This window comes from Prorops nasuta, unplaced genomic scaffold (assembly GCF_024137725.1).
Source record: "Prorops nasuta isolate Cenicafe-Biocafe unplaced genomic scaffold, Cenicafe_Pnas_1.2 PNAS00320, whole genome shotgun sequence".
NCBI lineage: Eukaryota > Metazoa > Arthropoda > Insecta > Hymenoptera > Bethylidae > Prorops > Prorops nasuta.
This window is the reverse complement of record NW_027117116.1, coordinates 1-14,945: the sequence shown is the minus strand read 5'-3', so window position 1 is coordinate 14,945 and position 14,945 is coordinate 1. Positions and strand designations below refer to the sequence as shown.

General features: G+C 36.9%; 1 protein-coding gene across 1 annotated transcript; it reads right to left on the bottom strand.

Annotated features, from left to right (window-relative positions):
- Positions 1-187: 187 nt before the first annotated feature.
- LOC136785402 (trissin receptor-like) lies at positions 188-12,759 on the bottom strand. Its single transcript, XM_066746429.1, has 5 exons — positions 12,217-12,759; positions 9,080-9,270; positions 4,266-4,989; positions 2,435-2,998; positions 188-451 (listed from the first exon to the last, which is right to left on the bottom strand). Exons 1-4 carry the CDS (start codon positions 12,246-12,248, stop codon positions 2,512-2,514), a joined length of 1,434 nt encoding a protein of 477 aa, XP_066602526.1. The 5' UTR covers positions 12,249-12,759; the 3' UTR covers positions 188-451; positions 2,435-2,511.
- Between the last annotated feature and the right edge of the window lie 2,186 nt (positions 12,760-14,945).

Below are 14,945 nucleotides of genomic sequence, written 5' to 3'. Positions count from 1 at the left end.
GAGCTCCCGTCACGTGACCCACGAAATCCCCCTTCCAGCAAAGCTGAGCCGAGCTGAAAAATACGTATCACATATATATATATATAGATATATAGATATATGTACGAAAGAGACAACGTATAATACGGTGCTGGAGCAAATATTTTCTCTGATGAAATTCATTTGATGATTATTCGCACATATTGAAACTGCTGTGCTGGGGGTCCGATTGGACAAATAATAACTGGGATATCTTCCGAGCAGCACGAGGAGCGCTTATCAGACAGCTTCTTCGAGTTGATAAATCGATCGACTGATTGCCACATGCGAGTTTTTAGCTCTTGTAACATCCATGTTGAGTCCAATTTTTATTTCCTGCGTATACACGCGAGCTTTGACGGTATGGAGTGCGTCAAATCTTAGTCTCGTTTATGCAATAACTTCATCACCCAGTCAAGCACCGCACAGCGATCTAAATATTATTATTGAATTATTCATCTCTGATAATTAAAATATGACGTACTATGTTCTGTCCAAGTAAAATTACCATTCTAAATCATTCGTCGATTTTTCTGTGAAAATCATTTCACTCGTTTATAACTGTCCTATATGAGGACCTCGCGAGAGGATATCTTTCGTTCATCAAAGTCTATAGTTATATAATTAATATATTTGAATAATTTGTAATCTAATTAACAATATTAATATTTCTATGCTGGATAAAAGGTTCGAATTGGTACAAGAAGAGAAATATTAGCTAATATTAATGGAAAAAGTGTATGATAACTAATCAAATGAAGGAATCATTTTCCACTGAGCAAACATCTGATAGCAAATAGTAAATGTTGATTAAACGAATTATAATTCACTTTAATTAAGAAGACCGAAGATTAAATTAAGAAGTAATTATCCTGTCAGAAAGGTATAGAATAAAAGCTATATTTGGGAGAAATTGAGGGAATTATTTTCTCAAAGACAAGTAAAAAATTCTTTAGGTGTACCGTAGCGATAAGAGATGAGCAAATCTAAACTCGAGACCCGACGAGATAACGAACACTCTGTATAGTAAAAGACAATTTATACATCGATAAGAGCGAAGAGTGAAATTTCGATGAGAAGAGCTAAAAAATAACTCGTTTCATGTTTGCTGCTCTCGCAGGGTAATTATTGTATAGCTGCCGCAGTTAATTAAGTACGATCGAGTAGCCTCTTCTACGAGAGACAATCGATCCGGGTAATTTTCCATGGATGTACTATACTTTTCTATATAGCAGAGAGTGCAAAAGTTAACGATATAATAAATAACGATAGCATTGTACACTAATAAGTGTACGCGTATAATGGACAGGGACAATAATCAATTGGAGGCGAATAAAGTGAAATTCGATGTGGGAGATTGAAAAAGTGTTAGAAATTGCAGAGTGCTCTTTGCCAAATGATTGCATCTAACCTAAAGTGTAATATCAACTGCAGATTATTAAATTGAAGAACAGTGAATTTCTCGTGGCGCAAAAGTGTTAAGTGCAGAGTGCTACCATATATATATATATATATATATATATATATAGAAAGCAAAGACAATGGCGAAACTCGTAGAGTTTCATCATAGAACAATATTTAACAATGGTGATACAAAAACAAAATATAATCATTCTCGTTATTTTGTATATTTCAGAATCCTCTTCACCCAACATTGCACTGTTATTTTTTATTCCAGCTCTGTTTTTCCCCTTTCCACAGTGTCTTCGACTCGAACGAGCATTCTTTGCTCGACTCAGGCTCGATTGACTCGTCTATATAGGCAAGGATCTACTTTTCACGATCTCGTTTATATAGAATTGGCTCGTTCCACAAATCCTTATTTTCCCATCCATCCAAATTTTTCGCACTGACACGTGCTTGATAATCGTGCATTTTGCGAGTGTGACGATAAATCAAGCGAATCATTTATATTGCCTCTGCGAGGGGTCGCTGAGAAAATGACGATTATTTTCGTAATTCAAGGAATAAACGTCTGGTTTATGCAAACAGTATCGAGAGGACAGACTACAGGTACACGTGCACTTACACCTATATATATATATATATATATATATTACTCTTCGATGGAAAGCGTTTCAAAATTAAACTGTACTAAACTGGCACGAATTTCCCTAGCCAAAGTATCAACGTCTTCAATTTAATTCACGCCACTCGAGGAAACTTCTCGCACGGCATAATTAATCATGAATTCTGTCGAGGGAAAGATGCTTCGGGACGACACGGAATAATAACACGGCTATACATCTCATTTTAGCGAGTCGTACTCTCGCATGCACGCGTATTATACCTGCGTTTGTTAAAGTCTGCCGTGTCGTTGTCTTTCTAAATTCACTTAATTTACAACACGCGCAAACTACACACACACACACACACACACACATAGTAAATAAAATAAAAACGAAAGAAAACTTACCCCATGAATGATTGTCATTCGAGCAGCGTTGAATCGAAATAAGCGGATTTGTAAAGTCGAGTTGACGCATGGAGATTTCAGCACTTTTGTCGGATCGTTTTGATTATGATGTGTCGATGATTGCAATTGTGACGAGGTCCACTGGCAGCAGCAGCAGCAGTGACAGCAGAGGTCCTCCGAGCACTGCAGGGGCTCTCCTGTGCCGAGCTTAATCTCACTATCGAGCTGTCGTTGTTGGTCAATAGATTTGCGTTATTGGCGTTTTCGTGACGAGTGACGTCGACTTCAGCAGCAACAGCAGCAGCACCAGCAGCTGCGATAGTGCCGCGTGCTCCGTTACAAACAACCAACTCCCCCATCCCCTTGCGAAAGTTGCGGGATAGAAAGGCGTAAAGCAGAGGGTTCAGACAAGAGTTCATGTACGATATGAGGAAAGTTGAAACCGTCAGCAATGTACTAAAGTCCGAGGTTCGATCGTAATTAGGATCCCAGTGCAGCCAAACGATCCTTGCCTGCTGTGGCAGATTACACACGGCGAACATCATTACGACAGCGATTAACATCCTGAAAAGACAATTGTTTCTCTCGTTATTCGATTATGTAATCTTTGGGATTAATTGTAATGTTTGGGGTAATTTTAATATTATGATTATGGTGGTTGTTGGTAAATTGTTTTTTTTTAAGTTTGATGTAAATTTATAAGGATATGTGTGAGTTATCAGGTTGCCAGAGATTGTTATCGTAATTTTAGTAATAATTTTTAAACACTCTCTTGTAATATTGATCGTTGGAAATTTAGGAGGGCGCGGATTTGCAGGGGTAATATATAATTTTATGGGTACGTAATAACGTCGTGTCTGGCTTTGAGGACGCTTCTACTGCAGAAAATGTAAAAGATTGTCCTTGTAATTTTAGAAATATTTTGAAACTCTGTATACTGTAATATCGATCATTCGAAATTTGGGAGAATGTGGAGTTAAAGTGGTAGTGCCATATAACTTTATAGATAGCTAATAACGTATAGTTTGACTCGGAGAATGTTTTACTGCAGGAAGTGTACCAGGATTGTTATTGTAGTATTGGAAAAATTTTAAGCACTCTACTGTAATATTGATCGTTGAAAATTTGGTAGGGTGCGAAGCTGAAGTACTACTATATAACTTTATAAATACCTAAAAATGCTGCGTCTGGCTCGGGGGACGTTTCTACTGCAGGAAATGTGCCAGGATTATCGCAATTAAAAAAATTTTAAGCACTCTAGTTTAACATTGATCATTCGAGATTTGTGAGAATGTTTAGTGAGTTAAAGCAGTAGTACCATATGACTATCGATGCCTAATAATGTTGCGTCTGACTCGGAGGACGTTTCTACTTCAGAAAGTGGGCCAGGATTATCGCAATTGAAATAAAAATCGAATACTCTACTGTAATATCGATCATTTGAAATTTGGGAGAATGTGGAGTTTGTGAAAGTAGTAGAACCATATACTTTTATAGATACCTGATACCCTGCGTCTGACTTGAAAGACATTTCTACTTCAGAAAGCGTGCCATCGTTATTTAAAAAAAATTTAAACTCTCTACCTTAAAATCGATCATTCGAAATTTGGGAGAATGCTAAGTATGTTAAAGTAGTAGTACCATACGACTTTACCGACACCTATAAAATAATACCTTGTCTGACTCGAAAGACGTTACTACTTTAGCAATTGTACCAGGATTATCTCAATTTAAAAAAAATCAGATACTCTACAGTAATATCCAGCATTGGAAATTTGTGAGAATGTAGAGTATGGAAAAGTAGTAGAGCAGGATCTAGCTTTATAGCTACCTAATAACGCCACGTCTGGCTCGGAGGACGTTTCTACTGCAGGAAGTGTGGACATCGGCGCGATGTTGCAGGTGATGAAGCCCCCCTCTTCCACTTCTGTTCCTATTGATATTCCTAGCGGTGTGTGTGGTGCTGGCTACGAGCAATCCTGGGCTAGCTTGGAGGCTGCTGCTGACCACTCCCGATCTCCACAAGCCAACCGCGATTCTAGCGTAAAGGCACGAGATGAGGAAGAGCGGAAGGAGATAGAGGAAGACGAGATTGACCGCGTCCAAGACATTTTTATTGTGCTTCTTGAAATTTGCCACGCAAATGATGTCCACGTCTCCCGTATTCAGCTCGTTGCTGATCGTCTCGACGTAGAGGAATCTCGGGGATGCATATGCAGCTGCCAGAATCCATACAACGCCTATGACAGCCCTCAACCTCCTCTTGGTCAACATCGAACGACATTTGATCGGATGCACGATGGCCAAGTAACGCTCGATGCAAACCACCACCAGGATCAGTATGCTCGCGGTATAGGACAACGCATGCACGAACATGTAGACTTTGCAGAGGAAGTCACCCAGCTGCCAACTGTTCATCAGGTAATTCGTCAGGGTTTGGTAAACGCAGAAAATACCCACGCAAAGGTCAGCCACTGCCAGATTTGCCAAGAAGAAGTTCGTTATGCTCCGCAAACGACGAGAAAAGGCCACCACCAGAATCACCATGAGATTTCCTGTAAAGCGAACGAGAGACCTTTGTATATAAGTGTGTATTTCAAAAGACACGTTAGTTTTCCAATGACGAGTCATTTTAAAAGATGACTGAGACAGTATTATATTTGTATGGGAAAAATGTTATTATTGAGCAATTATATAGTGCGTTTAAAAAATTTTATTATAAAATCGATAAAGAGGAATGACTGGCACAAGTTACTTGTTTTACTATATATATATATATATATATATATATATATATATACATATATGTATAGTGGAACATGTGGCAAATTGGTAAATGCATTTTAATGGAAAGTGTGGAATGACTTAAATTAACATTCTAAAGTGTGTGCATAAATATAAATATTTCTAGTGAGTGATATTTTTTATAGCAGGCAAAAGTATACATTTTTTATTATTATTAATTCATCAAATTGTTTACTATGCAGAAAACATTAATAGCTGATTATGACCCTGTTTCGCCTCATGTTCCTTTATACTTTAGACTATAATAATCCGACGCATATTGAGCTTTAATCGGCTATTATTATCCAGGAGGACTATACATATATAGACAGCACCCTTCATCCACACCCCAGCCATTCGTTTAATTGGTAAAAAGCTGACGCTTAGCAAGTGAAAAATTCTGCTTTGAGTTAGGCTGGATTTACGCATTGCAACCAGTGAAAAATCGTTGTTTATTCTTAATTATCACTACTATACCTATATTTGTATTGTATTGTTCTGCACGGTACAAGAAAAAAAAACAATAGCTCATTTTGAAGCATTGTGCGAATGCACCAAAAAATTTTACAGCCCATTCACAGTTATTTATTATAATAATAAAATAAATTTATTGATATAACGAGTAATTCATTATCATAATGTATTATTTATTATATCCATAAATTTATTTTATTACACCAAGGAATAACTGTTAATGCGTTGCAAAAATTGTCTCGATGTACAGTCTTAATCGTCGATTGTCGATAAATCAAAGTGGAACTTGCAAAATTTTGCATGTGTCCTACTACACACACATAGTAATAACTCCAACCTATTACTTTCATTATCCTTCACTGATCTGCCCTTTATACTGTACACTATATATAATAGTATTTCACACTTGAACTTGCACCCTTCGTGCATTCCATAATGTCATTTAATTTCCCTTGCGACGCAGCTTCAGATTCTCAACTCGTAAGCTCCTCCAGAGTGTGACCAACTCGCATATAAGTACCATCCCCCAATCGTCAATTTCTCTCGCGATGTTAAATGAACTCGCAGATGTTTCCTCTGTAGTCACGTCACGTTAGTTCACGGCTATCGAAATTTAATATAAAATAAGCTGTTTGAAATTTGCTTTGGCTTCAATCGTCAAATTTCCACGAACCAAACATGCATTCATTTCTTATGGATTTATATACTAGCTCGGAAGCTTCCTTTAAAATATCTATATATATATATATATATAGATACACACGAATCGAAGCAAAGCAAACGTTTCTTTGCAACGAAGAAAAGCTTTAATTGAAACACATGCAGACATGGCAGATTACGCCGTAAGTCATTCGAGTTTTCGTCAGATTCAGATTCGAGATTCAATTACTACCACTACTCGCGCGTTCCAAACGGAAGACTGGGCGAAGCTCGAGAGAGAAATAAAAGAAGCACACTGCAAACGCATGGGAAATCGAAATCTTTCTCTAGCAGATCCTAAAGTGGTTTCCTCCAAAGTCAATTCAATCCTGCAGCATTTGAGCCCGCCCAGCTCCTATCTTACAGTGCACATAAGTACACTATATGTATATCACACCACGTGTGAATGTCAAATATAGAATTCCGGCCACACCTCGGAAAAAAACAGTCCCTGCACCCACGCGATATTTCTAAATTTCTAAAATCCCTGATTTTTCTCCCTCCGATACACACACACACACACACGGCATTCCTTTATTTTCCCCATATAGAGACATTAGCGAGCGCGCGCGGAAAGCGCTTTATAAGGAGATTCGAGGAAAAAGGAGGAGAAAAAAGGAAAAGGGAAAAGAGACGAGACGCGCGCGAAGCTCCATTGTGCGGCTGCTGAAAAGACACTTGAAACTGCTGGAATAAAAGTACCTGACATGCGCGGGGGAATAATGAAAAAGGCGACTTAAGTAACTGCGTGGAATAAAAAGGTTCGACAATGGGGATGCAAAAAATACAAGGAAAAACTGATCGCTCTTATATACGTCCCCATATTCCCCCCAGCCCAGTGTCCTTTCCTCTTTCATCCTCTCCGTATTTGATTATCGCCGCATGCTTCCTATAAACGTTGATGCACATACAGCTATAATATATATATATATATATATATATATACAAAAGAGCCGTGTTCCGTCGGACGGTGACTTTTATTTCACGAGAGATACAAACTTGCAGTTTCTCATTCAATAAAAGACAAACCTTATGAAAAATACGTCGTAATTTAGCTATTGGAAATCGATACTTGTAACAGGTTTTAATATTCCTCCGACAGTTTAATTTGATTATTACAGCACTTTAGTAATACTGTATATGTATATATACGGTCGACTTGCAGTGAATAAAAAAAGTGTGGGGCTAAAGTGTGCTGCAGAAAAATGACGAACGAATAATGGCCTCTTATTGCAGTCTAGATGCGTTCCAGCAGCGCATTCCTAACGTAATACGAAGTATATTATAATATTGTAAAATATTGGTTCTAATAGCTTTGGGTTAATAATATAGCAATGGATATATATATATATATATATATAAATTTTACGTGTATCCGAATTTTTCCTCTTAAGAGAGAAGCTTGATGAGGACGAAGGAACAAATGACCATATAGAATATGGCTTAGTAATAAGGTAGTTCTATTATAATAGGAGCATGTTAACATTACGCCTGTAAAGGCTCTTCTATTGTCTGACAATAAAGTGTCTATAGTTCACCACCCATCTTCTTGCTTTTACGTCGTCGTCTAGATCACCGCCTCCTTAAGGTATTTATGTAAGGGGATTTTTCTATCTATAGTCAGACTATCATTCTATTTGAGAGAAACAGAAATGTGATATTATATATAATCGAGTCATTCGTTACGTAATTTCTTAATATAACTAAACAGTAATTGAAAATACCATACGTTATTTATGTATTGGCATTAAAAATAATTTTAGCTATAGCTATATATAGTAGTACCTTTTTAAATTGAACCTTTCTTTAGAAACTTCCATCTTTGACTTGGTTTGAATAGTTTAGGTGTTGTTTAAATTGTTTAAGTGTATTCTAGAGAAGATTACTGAATTAGAATTTTTTATTCAAAAATAGAGAACAAGAAATAAAAATCAAATTCTTAATTATAATTACTTCTTTTTTTTGGTAGAGAAGAGATTATTAATTAGATTTATATTTTTATTTTAAAATTTGAATTTAATGAACTTGAAGAGTATATACTTTAACGATTAAAAAGACTCTTCAAACATCTAAAATCAAGTCGAAGATAAGAATTTGTAAATGTAAAGAAACGAAGGTTAAAAAGGAGAAATGAATAAAATATAACTGTTAAGATTGAATCCAGAGTGCCAGTACATTCATGATAGATCTTATTTTTCTTACTGTTTAACTAGCTTAAATATTCTATATAATGAATTACTCCATTATAATATCAAAGTTTTGTTTCTTTTGGATATAAAGTTTGTCCGACTATATAAGTATAGAAAAATCCTCTCGTAGAAAACCTCAAATACAGTTTATATATGCAATACCCACATCCATTCTATCTCAACATGAATGCACAAATTTCTTATCTTACATTTGTCACGTTCAACGTCTAAAAGATCAGAGTAGATTGAAAAACGTTGCTGATCCACAACGAGGAATTCTAATTTTCATTTAAAGCGCAGCATTTCTCGAATTCTATAATTACCGCAACATTGACCTTACTTTTACAGCAAGCTTCATTGCTAGAATTAGTTTTAAAATCAATACTATATACTCCGAAGGGAAGAATGTTCAAAGAAAATAATTTAAGTAATGGATCACAGCTGTTTCTTATTAATATACACACTACACAACATGATCCTTCATAATTAAAACACTCACCGAAGAAACAGCAGAAGAAAACAATGGAGTAGAGGGTTATGAAGATAATTTTTACGTCGGTTCTGTCAAAAATATAGTCCTCGTTGAAGGATTCGTTGTGCAAAATGCCTGCGAGGAAAGTCCTGTTGTCATTGTTGCTTCCGTTGTTGCTCTTGTCGTAGTACGTTGTCCCAGTCGAGTCACTGAGCATTCTGGAACAGAATAATGTTTTTTTCTTTAAATTCAGATCGAGCTGGAACCTCCCTGCAGACTCTGTCTGCATTCTAAACGTGGAGAGCAATGTGAGTGCTTGTATTCGAGTGTGTGTTTTTGAGTGAGCGAGTTTACTAACGTAAAATAAATTGGACATAATTCATTGAGCGAGAAAACAGCGTAGCGTTGTAACATAACAGTAAACGTATTCCAGACACTAGAGAGACGCGACAAAAATTTCTTCACGCGTTACGTACTTGGCAATAAAACTCCATCGCGTTTACATGAAATAAAAAAGTATGAGAGTTCATTCGGAATAATTTTCCACCAACCGTCCAAGTGAAAATCTCACGAATAAAATTTGCTCTTCTATTTCTACTCCCCTTGCAATCTTTTGAATTTAATAAGGAAAGAAGAAAATTGGCGTTTATATTAGTACTCTGTTTTATTGCGTCATATATATATATATATATAGAGAGAGAGAGAGAGAGGAAATATTGCGAGGCACAGTAGTTTATAATTATTCGTTTCTGTAATTCACCCTTAATAAATTGCTGTTGTGCAACCTTCGTGCAAGTAGAGAAGCTCAGTATTGTGTCAGACACAGTTTACCATTGGTATTATCCCTTTTGTATTTTCACAATATGTTTTAGTTTCAGCAAATATTCGCGAGGCTCTCGCCATAAATCACTCTCTCCATATATTAGCACGACCCAGGTCAATCCGCTCGTGAAATCATTTCGTTAATCTTTTTTGCCCAGAAATATTAGGAATAAAATTAAATTGGAGAGACGCGACGTTGAAAAAGGGAGTCGGAAGAAAAATAATACAAGTGCGGAGACAAGAAAAATGACAGGGCATGGGGCAGCTAGACGAAAACTGAAGAGAGCAATGATACAGTTGCATACCCACAGAATGAGAAAATATTTCGGTGCTAGTTCTCAACTCCTACTCCACCAAAATGATATCGGCTGGGCTTTATTCCAAAGATTTTTCTTTGGCATAGAAACGTCGAGGTTGAATATTTTTATTGCAAAAGTAATCGAGCGATTGGAAGTGCGTGCTTGATTCCGAAATCTTATAAAATGTAATTTATCATATACTACACAAAGAGTACTTTGCAACGAAAATGTATAATACACTCAATTGAATGCAGTGATGCTTCCTTTGCGTGTGAAAGGGGTGAATAAATGTTCGAGTCAGCATGCAACTCTTTTATGTAGGCTATATGTAGACCTAGCATGGTACAAGTATATGTGTACCAGGAAACGAGAAGCATATAGGAATTGACTTTTTTTCTCTTATTGCTTAAGTGCATTTTGCAATAGCAAAGCTGCGAAATGTGCTATAGTCCTATAACACGTGTAACGAGGAATGCATCGAAATAGAAGGAACACTGGAGCAGAGATTATTCCTTATCAATCTCTAAACTTCGATATCGAGCAACATTATTATCTTGTAAGGTAGATTTACGATATACGTAACGAGATTACATGAATTATTTTATTATTGCAGAAAATCGATGCATGGCAATGCGGACACGAGGACTCGAATCGATCAAATCAGGTGCAAAACTGACGAGTAATCGCTGTTAAATATCTTGCGTAATCTTGTACAAGAAACTTTTGCCTGAGAAACAACGCAAGCGGAACTCTTTAAACAATGATTTATCTGAAATTGCCTCGATTCTTTTCGATAGTGGTGTAGAAGACAAATACACCCTTCCATTCCAAGCAACGAAGCTAAATGACGCTGATTTCATATTAATTCGCTATATAAGAAAAGTTTAGCAGGGACTTTTGTAAAAATATATGTTTATTCCAGCGGATTGAACAAAGTTCATTTGAATATCGATCGATTTAACTATGAAGAGTGAGGTATTAGGCATGCTGGCATATATATATATATATATATATATATATATCTCATGATAATTACATTGAATCCTTTCATAGTAAACCAGAAGAGTATTTATGAGGGGTGGAGAATTCGAACATCATCATGTGGATGTAACAAAGATTATTCCATCGTAATAGTTGACCTAGATGTAAAAACTCAAGCTGTTTGCGTCTATCGGTACGATCTTACTTAGAATAATGATGAAGAAGAGATCATCTATATATAACCATGCTATGTTTTCCTCTAAAATTCTGCAAAAATTTCAGTTACCATGTTCATAAACCTTATGTCATATCAACAGCTGCTTATACACAATAATATTCTTATTAAAGGTACCAAACTTGAAATAAGTTGCTGTTCACCAACGCAATTATTTCAGAAGCTGGCACTTGTACCGAAAGCACAATAATACGTACACATGTATGTTTCCTGATTAACCCATTCACTGCCAAGAACGAGTATACTCGTCTTTGGCAGAGTGTCACGCCTTGCCAAGACGAGTATCGTTAACAGGGTTTTGGTAATCAATAACACTCAAAATATTAAATGACAATAGGAATGACTTCATATAATTTAGGCTTGATAGCGAATGGGTTAAACCTTTCGAAAAGAAAAAGTTTTGTTTTAATCATTTTTCTGTCAGATAAGATATTAGAATAATTCCTTGATCATAATCTGTATACATATATATATATATATATATATCATGTTATGCTGGATGATGATCTATCAGTTTTGGCGAAATAAGCATCGATCGATGAACCTTTAATTACACTAATAGCACAGATTCAAAAACTGTATATCTATATATATATATAACAATTACAGTAAATAGAATAATCCCTTCCCCACGAGATATTAATACGTACGGATTACAATTGTAGTTGTATATACATATAGTTACAGGATTAGAAATTGAAACGTAATAAAGTTTTCGCGAGGTATTTAACACAGCTAAAATTACAATTGTGCATTTACTGCGATAATCGCTAAATTTCACCTTTCTCAATACACTATTAATTACGAAAATATGAAAAAAAACTTACCTGAAGAGATTCATGGGTTTTAAAATATACATATGTACATATATGTACAATGGTAAATTCGAAATAAGTCGCAAAGGAGCAGAGCTTCTTTCTCCACTTTCTCAATCACTGATCGCGCGAAGGAAATTTCCCTTAATCAGTCCCTGCATAGTAGCTAACGCTCGCTAATATTCGCAGTAGAACTGTCATTGTCGGAAACGCACAGCGTGGGAAGATGCAGGCCAGTTCCCCTTCTACCCGCGGTTTGTCCCTCTCCCATTCCAAGTCCTTATTCTCCGTTGCTTTGCTCGATTAAGCACGCGGATCAATGCACCGCGATTGATGGATTCGTTAAAACGGAAGACTGATGAGTGATATGACTTATATTGGTATCTGGATTAATCGCATGTAATTAAAAGCGCGTGCTTCGGCTGATCGTATTAATTTTGCGTTTATTTTTCCGCAGCAGATCGGATGATTATTAGTTTGCTAGGATATGGTATACATATATATATATATATGTATATAATAGCATATCTTGAACTGTGTCTGAAGGAAGCTGAACTGCCGCTAAAGTCCGAATCGTCTGAACTGGCCCTGGCAATTCATCGCTGCCGCCTGCCGCCCTCCGCGGTAACGCGCGTGTTCGCGCATGCGTTTTGCGCCTGTGCATGTACGTGTAGTGTGTATCTACTACATGCATCATATCTCCCGCTCCTGCCGTTACAGCCACCCCAGCCACTCCGGCCACCCCCACCAACCCACCACCTAGCTCGGTCAGCCCCGGTAGTAATACTGTTTCGATAACGCGTTGATAATGCAGACGCGACGATTATACCAGTTTAAATGCAGAGTGCGTCGAAGGATGCAAGCTAAAAATATTCCTCTCGTATTTCTGCGTTATTCCCAAGCAATTTCGCATTGTTCGCGTGTTGAGGATTAAATTACGGAGTTTGACGAGGGAAGAGAGGTTATTCACGCGCGAGAAAGAGAGAGAGAGAGAGAGAGGGAAAGAAAATAGGCGGGAAGGAAAGGTGCGCTGTGCGAGTTCCGAAATTAGCCGCTGTATGGTGCTGCTGCTGTTGTTATTCAAGTGGAGCCGAAGGATCAGCAGCAGCGAGAGTGGAGTGTAGAGTTGTCTAGAACGGGTGATTTCTTTGCCCCACTCCGACTCTCGTTCTCAGCGTTCTGTACGTAGGGAATGGGAAGCGTGGTGGGAGTGAGAATTTATCCGCTTCTGGCAACTCTGAACTGAAGACTCTCGTCACATACAACAGGCTGGACTGTTGGTTGGGATTGAATCGGTTGGAGGGGATAGGCCTTCACAGGGAGTAGGGACTCTTGAACTGGAGGCCTATTGCCATGCCGATTCGCATTCATATTCATTTACGTTTCAGCGGCGATTGCTGAAGAGAGACCTGAAATATCCGTGCATGGTGTTCGTTTGGTAACCGGCGATGATACGAATTTAGTTGAATTTAATTGAGGGATAAGCGTGTAAATACGTAGGTGATCAGTATTCTTTTTTCTACCTCAACACCCCCCCCCCCCTTTAACACTACATCACTCTTGTCCACTCGTGCAACACGTATACCGTCGCGCGCGTTACGACTACTTATCGCATCATCGTTTCTACAAAACTGGGAAAATGTTGGAGGAAGGCAGACAAGCTGTACGAGAGACAAGTAAGCCTAATAAGTACATAGTACACGATATGGTATATAATTAATATTATATCCGCCTAGTTGCACGACAATCAACCACGTTATTACTCGAATTCTCTTGGGAAACGCCAATGTGCTTTCAAAACTATCTCCGGATGATAAGCCGGTCTATTCGGATGTTATTATTTTGTTATTGCGGCAAACGCTGGATATACATGTTGGACAACTGTATAGTATTATGTCATAGCTTAGTATCGCGTTGTTGCTTCTTTTCTTGATATGTTAATCGCGTGCAGTATATACTAATACTATTATAATGTGACGTTTAATCGCGCTTCTATGGAGGCGATTTATACCGTACGTCACCGGACCGGCACGGTACCAATGGTTATACAGTAGTTGAAGAGTATATATATATGAGATTGTGAAAAATTGCAACATCAAACATCGCGTAAATGACAAGAAGTGCATTCGATGCTTTTTTTTTAAATTACTTGCCGTCGAGGCAATATTGTGTCTTTTGATACTTCTATGCTTCTTTAATTAATTCCTTGGTGGATTCTGCATCTGCAGCATAAAGCGTTCTTAAGATGGTTATTGCAGTGGATTCAGACCGTATTGAACAGACGTAGTTTAAATTTGAAATAAATTAAATCTGGGTTTGTGTAATTGAATAAATAATATTGTAATATCAAATAATAATTGGAATGCTGTATAGAACAAAATCTTTCACTTTAATATTTGCGTCATATGCTATTTTATTAATTATTGCATTTTAATTATTTTTAAAGTTGCTCTTTTTTCTTAATCAAATTTTATTTTTGTTAAAGTAGCGTACTCATTGTGGAAACACTACTTATGAATTGAATTTTTAGACTAATGATTAATGTACTTGTGCAGATATGTTTTATTTAATGAATGGATGCTTAATTATATATAAGAATAATTATGATATAATTGTTTCTATAGATAAATGACAAAGTTGATTCGGTGAATTTGCATATAGGATATATTCACAATTAATACACCTCGAAAAATATAAATTTTTAAGAAAAAATCAAGTTAATAAACAATTACATAACGATA